This window comes from Xiphias gladius, chromosome 3, assembly GCF_016859285.1.
Source record: "Xiphias gladius isolate SHS-SW01 ecotype Sanya breed wild chromosome 3, ASM1685928v1, whole genome shotgun sequence".
NCBI classification, from domain to species: Eukaryota; Metazoa; Chordata; class Actinopteri; order Istiophoriformes; family Xiphiidae; genus Xiphias; species Xiphias gladius.
Window position 1 is genome coordinate 9,754,929 of NC_053402.1, and position 14,381 is coordinate 9,769,309.

At 37.6% G+C, this 14,381-nt stretch overlaps 1 protein-coding gene across 1 annotated transcript in view; it reads right to left on the minus strand.

Annotated features, from left to right (window-relative positions):
- Positions 1 to 14,381, minus strand: part of prkcbb (protein kinase C, beta b) — an 83,518-nt gene that overhangs the window by 48,637 nt on the left and 20,500 nt on the right. Inside the window, exon 3 of the mRNA XM_040123721.1 lies at positions 731 to 813. Within this exon, the coding sequence (XP_039979655.1) occupies positions 731 to 813 (83 nt within the window). The remainder of the gene's footprint in view (positions 1 to 730; positions 814 to 14,381) is intronic.

The following is a 14,381-nucleotide window of genomic DNA, read 5'->3' on the forward strand; positions in this document are numbered from 1 at the left end:
TATTTATATATCCAGCAGACATGGAGAAAAATTAGCATTCATTTGCAGTCATGTGACCTGAAGAAGCTAAGACCAAAATACAACCTCTCCGTTCAGCTAAATGCTGTAATATGTAACTTTGTCAATCTGCCGTTCGTTGCTGAGCAGGTAGCGTTCAACTGGTTTATCAGAGTGTTGTAGCTAAAAACAGCTGCAGTAGGCAGCTGAAAGACACTGCAAAGCTTTGTAGAGCTAAGGGAAACTACACAGTCGGGTGATAATTCTCTGCGGCTTCATATACGAGTAACCTCTTTCACATACAAGTAGTCGTGTGATCTGTTGTTGACATGAAAATACTGCCCATAGCCACCTCAAAATATTTTTTGATCCTTGATCCTTCCTTAACCTGTCTCATCCTATTCTCCATCAACACAATGTAAAATAATTTCAGTTGTTTCCCAATATTGGTTGCACTGGGCAGCTTTGGGTGCTACGTTTCTGTATTTAACTTCTACACTATTGAGTCTATCAAATGTAAATGCTAGAGAAATTCTTGTGCGTGGGCGTTTGATTGTACAGTATAACTGTCAAAGCAAGCAAAGGAAAACAAGAAGAGCGAAAATGATGGAGGCTGCTCTACCGTAAGATGGGTGGTGACAGGTGATGGGGGCTCATGAGCCGGAAATGTCTGTGCAGTTTCTGTGTCTCTCTCTGTGTCTCAGTTCCAATGACTAATTTATTTTTTACTCACATCTGATGCAGGTCCTTTATCAGCTCCTGGGCAGGAGAAAGTGACAAACTCATGGCAACGTTTGTGAACCACGAAACAGCACACTGTGGAAACAAAGAGAGAGAGAAAATGTATCAACATTCGCCATGGTAAAAATGTTTACACACTGTAGACCTGTGTACAAAATACGTTGTCCAGTAATCTAGGTAACTCAGAAAATCTCTAATCCTTTATTTACCTTTGACCAATGAGCACATGTATTCAAGGTATTTCAGACATTTATTCAATACTTTTAAAATGAGCCCTTCCCACACCTAAATCCTGGCCTGGTTGTTAGACTCAAGCCACAATCCTGATGAATGAAGTACTAGTATCTGACCAAGTACACTGGTCTGATAGTGACACCTGGCCCAAGCCAGTTTGAGCGCTACTAGTCTGGCAGCCATGTATGGGCTTGAGCCACTGACAGAAAAAAGCCAAGTTCACTGATATGCATCGGCAGTAGGCCTGACTCAGCTACTTTCATAAATTTTTAATCAGATAATTTGCAATATACTGTCTGTATAAGAAGTAATTTTCTTCAATGTTAAAGGGAATCACACTGTACTTGATCATGATGAAGTCAAGCAGCACTGTATCTGATGTGAATGAGTTGCACAAAATAAGAGGTGAACTTCCTCATGGTCATAGCTGACTAGTGTGAAGACAGATTCCAAAACATCTGGTACATGTGGAAATTACTCTGTACATGTATAGTGACATTGAATATGTTCCCACCCCTATGTACATCACATCATACAATGACTTATTGTACACACTGGACTACTAGCTGACTTTGTAGACTTTGCTTTAAAATGTCAAAGTACAATTTTAAATTTTGCAGCTTGATGACAGCTGAATTATTTTGCTGTCTCTGAGCCGTTAGATGCAGCACTTACTTAACCTATGAAAAGCTTTAGGGGTGGGGTAAATGTACAGAGGGATGCTGTGCTTCTCTCTTAACACCCACACACTCTTACTGTCGCCCCTACTCTGCACCGTTGACTCACTGTCAGCCACTGCGGATAAGAGCAGCTTCTAAAATGTCTACAATGTTATTTAAAATGTAACTTCATATTTATGTTGCAGTATGTACCAAAATTACTTACTGTTAATAGAATTTCCCGTGTTTAAGGTTCAATTTTTTTTTTTCCTAGGCACAGATTAGTTGAAAATAAATATACACATCAACACACATGAAAGATCAACAAAATCCTGCACGATCAGAATCTAAATGAGATGAAAAGCATAACAGGGCTCCACTTTTCAGGTTGGTAACAATCAGCTATGCAGAAACATGTGAAAGCTTCAATGCGTAGCCAGCCTGTCATCTTAACCCTGTCAGCTCCACTGACAGGCAAAGAATTTCATAATCACAGTTTTAAACAAGCATAGACTGAGTTTTTTTCTCTCTGCACTCTTTTCTGATGCACTGTTAATATCAGAGTTCAGATCAGTGATTGGTAGATCAAAATATCGAAAGTTTATATTTTACCACATCCAAAAAATGTTAACATGATATTTTCATTGTCAGTGGTCTCCTCTACTGTCTCATGTATATATCTGGAGACCAGATATTCTATCATATTCTATTTAATTCTATTCTGTTGTCAACCCTACAGAGAGGAGTTATAATTAACGCAAACACTTTATTTCCAACACACACACATAAATCATGTGAATCCCAGTAGTACTTCACTCCCACGCACTATCCTCTCTTTGGTCACACCACCCACTCACGATACCAAGTGACGATACCACACACACACACACACACACACACACACACACACACACACACACACACACACACACACACACACACACACACACACACACACACACAGACCACCCACTCATTCCAATGATATCACAGATTGAATACACAGAGTGAGGGTGGATGGATAGAGGTAGAGATAGAAATGGTGAGAGCTGTGTGCACATATTGCCTCAAGGCAGCTGCTCTTTTGGAGTATTGCTACTGCCAAATCCCTAACCAAAACACAAACACACACACACACACACACGCATGCACACACAGAGACAGACACAGATCTGTCATTAAAATAGAATTGTATAGTATCCAACAATATGACCCCGCTAACCACCCCCCACCCAACCATTTGTATGTAAATTACTAATCTTCGAAGTAACTAGTGACTATCAGTGGTGGAAGACGTATTTAGATGCTTTACTTCAGTAAAAGGACGAATACGACAGTATAAAAATAGTCACTTACAAGTAAAAGTCCTTCATTCAAAATCCCACCAGTAAAAGCACAAACGTATTATTAGCTGAACGTACTTAAAGTCTCAGAAGTAAAATCACTGACCTGTGAGTGTTACATTATAAAAGAAATTATTAGATTGCTAATACTGATGCATCAATGCAGGAGTAGCATTTTACTGTCGTTGTAGCAGGTGGAGCTACAGTTTTAACTACTTTATATGCAGTTTGGTAGTTTAGTCCAGTGTTTCCAAACCTGGGGGACAGGCTCCCCCAAAAGGTCACATGATAAATCTGGGGGGGTCTTGAGATGATTAATGGGGCAGGAAAGAAGAAAAAACAAAGTTCTCATACACAGATCTGTTTCATTGTTTGTACTTTTCTTTAATATTTGTGTTTTGTTTATAAAAAAGTAGATCATTTTACCTCGTTGGGCCTTGAAGAATTATTGAAATGAAATGTGTAACATGGGGCCCAAAGTAGATACTGCTTTTTTGTGAGGCATGTGGTTTAACCTTAAACACTGCATTGTTTTCTATGGAAAATCTTTATTTGAAAAGTAACTAACTATAGCCATCAGATAAATGTAGAGGAGGACAAACCATTATGTTTTCCTCTGAAATGTAGTGGCGCCACTACAACATACAACTTCAGTATTGAGTGGTATAAAATGGAAATGCTTAAGTCAAGAACAGGGACCTCAACATTCTACTTAAGTACATTACTTCAATAAACTTACTACACTCCACATTCCACCACTGATCAAGAAACACCTTTTTATGTCCTCATTTTTAAATTCACAATAGTAGATGATATTTTATGAAGAGGCAATGTCGAGCTGTCTTCATAACTTATAGCTTCTGTTCAACCCAAACACTTTGTTTTTGACTTTTTTTTCTAAAAATCAATCTACTGTGGTATCCAGGCAAGCTTGACCCCACATCATTTAAATGGAGTTAATTTAGCAGGACCACACCTCAAACCCTCCTCTTCCTGTCATATGTCTATGAACAACCCCCCCCCCCCCCCATAATGAGCATTTTTCAAAAAGAGAGTGTCTACCTCTTACATTACAGTAAGAGTCTATCATCTGACACGGATGACATGCTACTTTTCTCCAAAGAAAATGGTTTATTCAAAATTTTAAAAGCACGGAACTGCAAACAACTTACATTATGCCATTGTTTTATTAATATTAACTCCAATACAAACTGAACCTTTTGAATGGTAATGGAGCAATGTTTTTTTATTTAAGTTATAAGGCAGTGTATTATTTTGAAAATCCTTTATATTCTTTTTACTAACCCCCCACTTTTCATTTCCTAAACCTTCCTTCCCCCCCTCAACTCCTTTCCCTAGAACTCTTTGCTAACAGCTTTTTCTCCTCTTCTCTGCTTTCCTCTCCTCTCCTCCGTGTCCCAGTATATTCTGTTTGTGAAATGTTGACAGAACACTGATGCTGTACACATCTTTTTCCTCTAATGAGCTGCCAATGTGTGTGCTTGTGCGTTTGTTTGTATGTGCATGTGTCTGTGCACACGAGACGCAGTGACATGCTGTACAGTGACGTCCCAGATTCAGCAGCCAGTTACAGTGCTACAACACATGGCTCTCTCGTTATTCATATTTATGTATCTATAGCTGTAGCAGCACATCACCTATAGAAATTCATTTGCGCACACAGACACACAGTGTTCCCCGGTTGAATACCTAGTGAACCTCACTGAGTTTCTGTTTGGCCAGTGACTGTCTGAAGTAACAAAAAAACAATGACTAATGGAGTATCTAACTATCTAAATCACATCTCAGTGGCTGACTGGATAATGACTGTCAAAAACTAAGACTAACTAAGGCCAGAGTTATACTTATCTGTTGAAGGCAACTTATGATTGGATGTACTAGACCTGAGCACAACTGTGACTACACTTAAGTGTCAACACAACAATTTACACAGCATTTGTTATCACCAGAGCCTGCTTGAACTTACAAATATTAAGAGTTGCGTGCATTGAGATAATAAGCTGATACCACTAATAGGTGGCTATTAGTGGCTGCCATTAAAGCATTGCAGAAGAAGAGAACACAATAAGATGACGTAATTAAAATAGAGGCAGTCAATCCTCAAATGGTGGATAACAATGTAGGAAATTTGATGGAAATATGGCATTCATGTTTGCCTCATGTATTAATATGAGGAATGTCATGCCATCGTTCCAGATTTGATGTTTTCGCCTGCTGCAATTTTTTGATTCTTCAGAGCATAAGCTTCAGGGGACAATTAAGTCAGATGTTTCATGTACATCATGATTTATTTAGTCTGTATCCATTGCACTGTTACATTTTGTTTGTTTTGATACGCAAACCTTTTGACCTCAGCCCAGTATAGAAATGTCTGTGACTTTTTTTTAAATTAAAGTGTTTTTTTATATACAAATTGAAAATGTGCTTTAAAACAGGTAAATGCACTTACAAATCCACTTACTGTGGGAAGAATGACTAAGAAAGTCTGATTCAGCACTGTTCAAGTATTAAACATAGCCAAATGATGTCGTGACGAATGAGTGTTTGATGTAACTATTTTCATATCGTTTTCCTGCTTGGCTTTGACAATATCGACACAAAATTTGAGTCTGTCCAATGATGACATGAGATGGGTTTTGGGAACAAAACTGGTTGAAAATCAGGATGGTGTGCTCAGTTGAGGCCAGCCATGCCTTCCATTGAGAATAATGGACCTGCTCTGTGCAGCGTTGCACATGTATATTTGATGTGAGAGCCTGGTTACTTTCTGACCGAAAGTTGTTTGAAGGGTAATTGAGACATAGATGGCAATCTGATTTTCACATTGACTGCTATGACCCTCAGATATTCTCACTGACTACGGCCTGGTAGAGCTGGCACAGCGTTTAAACAGACTGGAGAGAGGTCTGGCGAGCTAGACAACTGTTGTTGTTTCTGTTTCTTGCTCTTTCTACTGTCTGAGTGAAGAGGAAACACCCTGATGAGCGGGGTGGAAGACTCAAAGAAGAAGCCGATGCAACAGGAGGATCACAAGAAGAAGAAGAGAAAGATGATAAAGAAAAGAAAGCAAGAAGAAAAAAAGTCAATAATCTGAACGAAGCACACCATTCAACTTGGGCAACCCCTCCTTTGTATGTGTGTGTGTGTGTGTGTGCACGTGTGTGTTTGTGTGTGTAAGGGCTTATATAAGGGGGCTGAACAGCCTACGCTAATGTATAAATACCCATGATGCCACTGGTGAAGCAGGGAGAAGGGTCAGAGTGAGTCAGCACACCCATATCACTCCTCCTCTTTCTCTCTCTCTCTTCCATCAATCCATCCTCTCTTCTTCTCTATATTCCTCCTCCATGTCGACATCTTTTATTTTTCATGTTGTTACAGTGTGTCTTTCCATTGTAAAAACAGAGGATTTCACTTGGTAGGCAAACTTTGACCTCCAGTTGGTGATGATCGTAAGACAAGGAACCAACAGTTTAAACAAAACAATCCATTAAACTTTCACAAAATCACCCTTTTAAATTGTATTTCTTTGATGCCAAGGTTTCCGTAAGATCTGTCATGCTATTATGAAAAGCGCTTGAGGTTATAGAGTGATTCTAATCATTTTTCTATTCTATTTATAGGTGTGTTCTTTGTGTGTGTGACTGAGAAAAGAGTCCATCAGTGATTCCATCTGAATCACTCAGAGCACAGCGCAGAGAGCCACTTTTCAGTCATTTCAGTTCATTCATCTCAGGACACGCTATAAAAGTGTTTATTGCACTCAACTCTTAGCTGTTATATTCCAAGTATTCCTTAAAAATCGTGTTTTTAAATTTTTTTACTTACCTCTTTTACTTTTTCAGAAAATAAAGTTTTTTTTATCAGTAGCCCAACTTTCCTATTTAGCTGTATGTATTTCCTATGAAAATTTACAAGAACTTTTCATCCATGTCAGTTATTTCTGCCAGGTGTAGCATTAGCACTCAGCAACATTACTTTACACAGCAAGACTATTTTACATTTGATATGTGTATGTATTGTCTATATTTTTTGGTATTTCATAAAAAAAATTGTATCAATAAATTGATATCTGTTTTAAATACCTTGATAACAACTGTGATAAAGATTATCTACTATTACGGTCATATTAGCCTACTAGCAAACTTAATAGCTAAGTGGCAGTTAACTACTACTGTAGTTGCTGTGGCAGTAGAGTGATGTTAGACTTTCACTAAATTAACTGTGTCATCATCATCGGGATTGTGGTTGTCCACACGTGAGAAGTCAACTGGAAGGCTACCATCAACTATCAACCCAGTTCATTGAAGCAACAGAGAGGTATGGGGTGGCAAAAATCCACAACCCAAGCCGCAAGCAAGAAGCAAACTGGGTCAATTGAAAAGAATGTCAGATCTGCCCAAGTAAGAGAGATGTTAAAGTAAACAATTGTGTAAAATGCAAAATGGCAGTGCGCAATGATCTCAGCCAGAAATGGGTGGTTCATCACAAATACTTTTTTTTACAGTTTTCTTTTAAAATATGTTACTACAACTCTTCAGTAAGCCTTGTGTGGAATTCAAATAATTATTTGGTCCAAAATTATATAGATTAAGATACTGTGTGCTGTTTTTATTACTAATTTTAATGCGGGTCAGTTTTGACTCATGGAAGAGTGTAGGTTAAAGAATGATTTACTTAGACATGAACAGATGCAATGTCATCCAGCCAAGAACAAACTCTTAAACAGACTGAGACTGGTGATAGCCAATCACAGTTAAAATATCAGCTGACTTGTGATAGAAGAATACTTTTTAAAAGTGTTAGACCTTTTCATCTTCTGTGAATATCAGTCGAGACATTTTGTCCCCCTTTCAATGGTATACTATCTTATATTCAATTAGAAAAAAAAATTGTGATAAAAACAATAAAATTCAGTATTTTCGGGAGGCACTACAGTCTGGCTGGCTTTTCACGCTCCGTTTGATTTCAGTTTCAGCTGTGCCAGCGCTGTGAAAAAATTCTGGCACAAGATGATTTTACGTGGTCCAGCTAACACCTCCACCCTTATCCTCTCTCCCATTCACTCCATCTCTCGCTCTCTCATTCACTGTATCCCTCTCAAGGTCTTTCATTCACTTTGTCTCCTCCTCTCGATTTCTGTCTTTCAGATCCCTTTTGTCTCTCTTTCTCTTTGTGTTTTTTTCCTTCCATCCCACTCTCTGTCTGATTCATTCATCTGTCTTTTTTTCTGTCACTATTAATCCCATTTCCTGTCTCTCTTGATCACTTTCTCCATCGTACTCTCCTTCTGGCTCTCAAGCCTAATTTTGTTTTATACACCCTTTTATATCAGTAACACTTTGATTCACTCTCACAGATGTAAACTTCCAGCCCTGGGAGCTGTGTACGCACAATCTGCAACTGAGCAGCTCCAATGCAGTGGGGATGTTAGGTACCTTGCTTTGGGCACCTTGATAGAAATAAGTCTGTATGGTCTGTATCTGTTTCTTCCAAATGCGCTGGGCAAATCAAATTTGTGACCTCACCTAAACACGACAAGCAGGAATTGACCATCATCATATCAATGATGGTGTAAGTACTGTTTGATTTAATTTTTTTCAATTTCAGCACCAAAATGAAACTTTACTAAGATATAGTAAAGATATACAAAAACTATATCTAACTTTGAGAGATAAAAACATGGTTTCCTAAAAACAATTTCTATAACAGTAAAATATTATTTTCAATTGTTAAATATCTAAATATGAGTAGCTGTACAGGAAAAATTGCCTAAAATAATCTAAGTGATCATTTAAAGCTTCTGAATCTGACCAGACATTTGATGCCACAAGGACCGCAACAAATTATTATTTTCATTATTGATTAACATGACAATTCTTTAGTAAAAAATAGATACTTCTTATGCTTTAAGAAGTCATAAAGTAGTAAAAATGGAGTAAAATGGTCTTCAACCATGCTAGTAGCTGTGTGAGACTGTACTTAGGCACAAAAGTGCTTTGAGATAAATGCTCTCATCAGCATGCTGAGATGCTTACAGATACAGTGCTAACATGGTGATGTTCAACAGGTATAATGTTAACCATATTTGTGTTTGGTAATTGTCCGTATTTGATAATTAGCAGAAAACAAAAATTACGGCTGAGGCTGAATGCGAAAAAAAGCGAAAGCCTTTAGGATTAATCCTCTGGGGACCATGAACATTTGTACAAAATATCATGGCAAACCATCCAATGGTTGGTGAAATATTTCAGTCTGAACCAAAGTGGTGGACCAACCACTAAACTATGATTTAGAGCCTTTGAATCTAACTGAACACTGGATGTCATGAGGACTCAAGTTCACGTCTTCAAATTGCATTGTTTTGTCAGACCAACAAAAGGCTAAGGAAGGAAGATATTCAATTTACAGTGATTTATTTGAATATTTGCACCAACAATGCCTGTCTCCTCTCTTTTGTGTGTGTGTGTGTGTGTGTGTGTGTGTGTGTGTGTGTGTGTGTGTGTGTGTGTGTGTGTGTGTGTGTGTGTGTGTGTGTGTGTGTGTGTGTGTGTGTGTGTGTGTGTGTGGAGGGCTCTTAGTTTCCTCTCATGGCAGAAATACATTTACCTCCACAAGATGACCTGAACAGGCAACTCCTGAACATGTCCAGCAAACACACACACAAAACACACTGTGCATCAGCTTTTTTCCTCTCTCCTGCCCTCCTCTTTCCACCCTTCACTGCCTCTTTCTCTCTCACTCTTAACTCCCTCGCATACAATGCCTGCTATTCTGGACCAGACGGCAGGAAAATAAGTAAGGGTAGGAAAGTATAACTTAAAGAAATACGAAGCTTGAATGCCTACGTTATGTGCATGTGTGTGTTCACTGTATTTAATTTGCTGAGGAGAACAGTCATCATTCTCAACATGCAGTTTTATTTAATCTACTGATTTACTAATTAATTCAGAGAGAGACACAGAGGTGATATGAAGAGGATGAGGGAGAGAGTGGGAGAAAGAGGACAGAGGGGTGAGAGTGGAGAGCTGCACATATTACCAAAAGAGCCCATGACACTAACAGGTTAGAATACCAAACAATGAACAAAAGACAAGTTCTAAGGATGCTAGTATCTATTACAAAATGAACAATAAATCCTGGAACAATACTACAAGTCTGATTTCATAATGTGAATTCAAATTAATGGAAAGATACTTAGAATGGAGGTGTGGATTCAAGACTGGTGTCACTTTTGAGGCTGAAGTTTGTGATGCTGTTGTATTGGACAGCACTGACTGGAGGCCTTGAATGAAAAACAAAAATATGGAGGACTAGGTCTGAACCATCAACAGTTGATCCTGATCTGAGTCCTTTAATAATGGGAACAACAAGTTCCAACCTGAACAACCATAAAGGTCATTTGCCCCTACTCTATGACGCAGCCCATAGGGATGGCACCGAAAATAGCACCTCTACGGCAGCAGGTCTACTGGACCTTCATCATCATGGTTCAAAAATTAAACAAGCAAATGAAACAGTGTTTTAATCCACCAAGGAAGAAAGGTTCAGTTATATACATGTACACAGTGTACATGGACTTAGGTGTACTTCCCTCAAGTTTTCCATATTGAAGCATTCTAAAACTAGAATGGCACTCAATAGAGTACATACCTCCGCCAAGGCCAAATATTGACGAAAATGTAAAAAAACGCCCTATCTGGCAATGATAAGGAAAGTGATAAAAAAATTTTGTTGAAAAATATAATTGGCAAAGTGTGGACTCACACACGCCGCCTTACCCAGGCATCTAGTGGATCTGTTTTTTATTACGAGCCACATAAAACGCAAAAGGAAATTCCTCCAACCTAAACGACCACGTAAATCACTTGTCTCTCAGGTAGGACCCAGAGCAGCATATCTCTGGCAGTCAGCGACATGACTCCCTCCTCTGCTCCAATCCAAATTACTATGGCTGCTAGAGGTTGCCTGACAAGAAAATGTAACTATGGGTCATAAAATGCTGCTTGTACAGACAACCTATGGACTTGTTTTTTACCAAATTTTTAATGGGAATCTGTTGCTACCGGATCCAATTCAATAATTTAATTCAAACAAATGTTTAATAAATATAGTATGTCTCTTCCATACTGAAATAAATGCTGAAGGGACCAAATATAACACAACTTATTTTTTAGGAGTCACTAGGTGCAAATAATGAAAGTTCTGATTCAAAACTAATGAATTGAATTCATAAGCTTAAATTATTGATGTGACATGAACGAAGGTTTAATTGTAAGAATGTGACTCCTTATAGTGACATTATGCGATCAGCATGTTTAACTAAGGAATATGTATCAGTCTGTTGGGACTACAGAAACACTCAGTTCACGTGTGTTTTTACAGCAGTGTTACAGAGTGGAGGTTCAGCCCTCATAAACAACCTTTGGCTGGGAAGCTACAGTCAGCTCTGGCTAAAGAGAAAACACATAACAGCTTCATTAGTGTTTAGCGAATCTATGCATTTTGCCAACTTGGACATAAGAAATCAAAGTCCCTTACATCTATATGCCTAAATATTTTTTCTCATTCACACATTCTTACTGCATGTCCTCACAGAAAGCATTTAAGCAGCATTTTTCACTCATCTGGCTCACACACATCTGATGGAACAGATACGCTCCTATTTTAACCAATCCAACTGTCTACGCATGGCACATTTTACTTGCACTAAATGCACATAAATGTGACCCAAAGCATGTTTTTACAGTCCAAGTCGGTTTTCCTGTGTTTGGGTGCGTAACTACAGTGACTGTGTATTGGGCTTTGATCGCTTTCGAAACACTAGCAGGCAGAGGAGAAAAAAACTCGGCATTGTATATTTCAGAAAGGAGCAGATTTTGATTGGCTTTATTTAGGCTGATACCAACCCATCAAAATATGCCCAAATCGGTTAACATCTGTAGAGGTAGATACTATTCAGGCCCAATACTACTTCTAAAGTCCATGGGTGTCCTCATGTAAAAAGAATGATAGAAATGATCTTTGATAAATGGTCTTCAATAAACCTGGAAATGCTTAGCACGTTGTGTGTAGGGTACCACATTGTTCTACACCCTAGAGTATGTGCAGAGTGTGTGCACTTTCATCTCTTCAGCAGGGACTTTACATCTATGATGGAACTGTTATCCAGTTTTTGGTTCTCCCTTTATCTCTCTTAATACAGATTTAGTTTTAAAAATAAAAAGGGTGAGGTCAACTAAATATGACTAAAACTAACAAGGACTTTTTATCTCAGGACTAAGTTGACCAAAATTTAACGGTAATTTACAGAGGCAGCCTATATGTTTCGTAAAAATGAGTTGAGGTTTACTTATTTATTCAATTATTTCATCATTTTTTAGTTCATTTATTTACATGGTTATTGCATAATGTATTAGTTATATATTTATTACAGACTAGAGCTATATTTTGATGGAATCCCAGAGTTATAAGACTGCTGACTTAGTGTAAGTACCAGTATAACTGTCATTTCAGTCAACCCCCTGCCTCTCCAAGTTATCAAGCTCAGTAACTGCTGTCACATTTAATTAGTTAGCATCTGTAAGACCCCGATCAGACAGAGCGCTTTTTCCATGTTGCAAAATGCAAGGCGCACTGCACTGCCTTTTTTGTTGTAGCCTACAATTTTTAAAAAGTGCCGCGCGGTGCGTTTTAAGAAAAATTGTTGCTCACTTTTCCATGGCTATTATATTACTATTATTTTGTTGTGAATTAAACTCACAGATCTGGACATGTTATTTAAATATATAGGCTATGGGCGGAGGTACTTGCTCTGGCTCTGATTGAGGGTGAGAGGCTGTTCCTGAATAATACGCTGGACACAGGAAAACGGAGATCCATGTCGGTACATGAGACCCTCAATGCTCTTTTTGATTGCGAAGGACTCTCTTTTTTCTGGTTACTTTCTGATTGACTCATACTGCAAGAGTTAGATTGTATTGGATTTGCTAATGTTGTTACATCTTTCCAACTTAATTGTGAAAATCAGTTGGATGAAATCTTACTTGGAAAGGAGTTAGCTGAAGTTTGAATAAAATGCTCATTCTTAGTCTTGACTAAAACTAAACTAAAATGTTTTCGGTTTTCTGTGACTAAGACAAGACTAATATGTCCAGAGATTTAGTTCTAAAAATAAAAAGGGTGAGGTCGACTAAATATGACTAAAACTAACAAGGACTTTTTATCTCAGGACTAAGTTGACCAAAATTTAACGGTAATTTACAGAGGCAGCCTATATGTTTCGTAAAAATGAGTTGAGGTTTACTTATTTATTCAATTATTTCATCATTTTTTAGTTCATTTATTTACATGGTTATTGCATAATGTATTAGTTATATATTTATTACAGACTAGAGCTATATTTTGATGGAATCCCAGAGTTGATCTGATCTGAACTGAAAACACAGGATGAGAACCTATCACTCTTAAACTGACTAGACTTAATATAGGTAGGAGGCTTTAATACTGTTTGCATTGCATTTGAAAAAAATAAATTTCAAAAAATTATGCACTCATCCATGGCTTGGTTTAACATAAAAATTCAATTTTAGGTACTCAACTAAAAATAAAAAACCTAAATATGGCCTAGTAGTTCACACTTGCATGTTATAGATTTAAAATGCCTATTTTAACACATAAAGTAAATACATTTTTTGTCTTTTGTGTTTACTTTGTATGTATGCATTTACTGTCATAATTCAATGAAAAACAGGTTAAAGGTACAGTTATTTTGCGTTTTGTCAATAATTACTGAATGAATACTTTTTCACTGTGAGATGAATTTTCAATTCCACATTAAAATCAAATCACAAAGACACAGAAAACACAGTGAAAAGTCAATTGCATTTCAGTGTTGTCCTGCAGAAAGCAACATAGACCTGACAATACTGAATACAAACCACTGTCCTAATGCTGACAAGGAAATATGACAAAGAAACTAACATGACATTTCTTGATTTCATTCAAAAATAACACTGTTTGCCTTTTTGCTCACATACTTGGACAAGCAAGACAGATAAACCATATTTAAATTTATTTTTTATAAATTTATTCTCTCTTGCTCACTGGTATTTTCAAACTACACGCTTCACTTTTGATATTACATGAATACAGTTTATGGGGCGTTAAATAAAAAATGTTACTCCATACATCATATATGTATGTTTTTGTTTGTTTTTTATTCTTTGTTGTTTTGGTTTTTTTTGCTTGTGTGTTTAATTTTGTGTGTGTTTTTCTGTTCTGTTTTTTGGTTAATTACCTAACCTTTGGAAATGGTTGGCAGGCATGGCAGCTGCAGATGGAGCTTATCTGCCCCTTCATTTACATTCTGCAGCTTGTTGCGTAC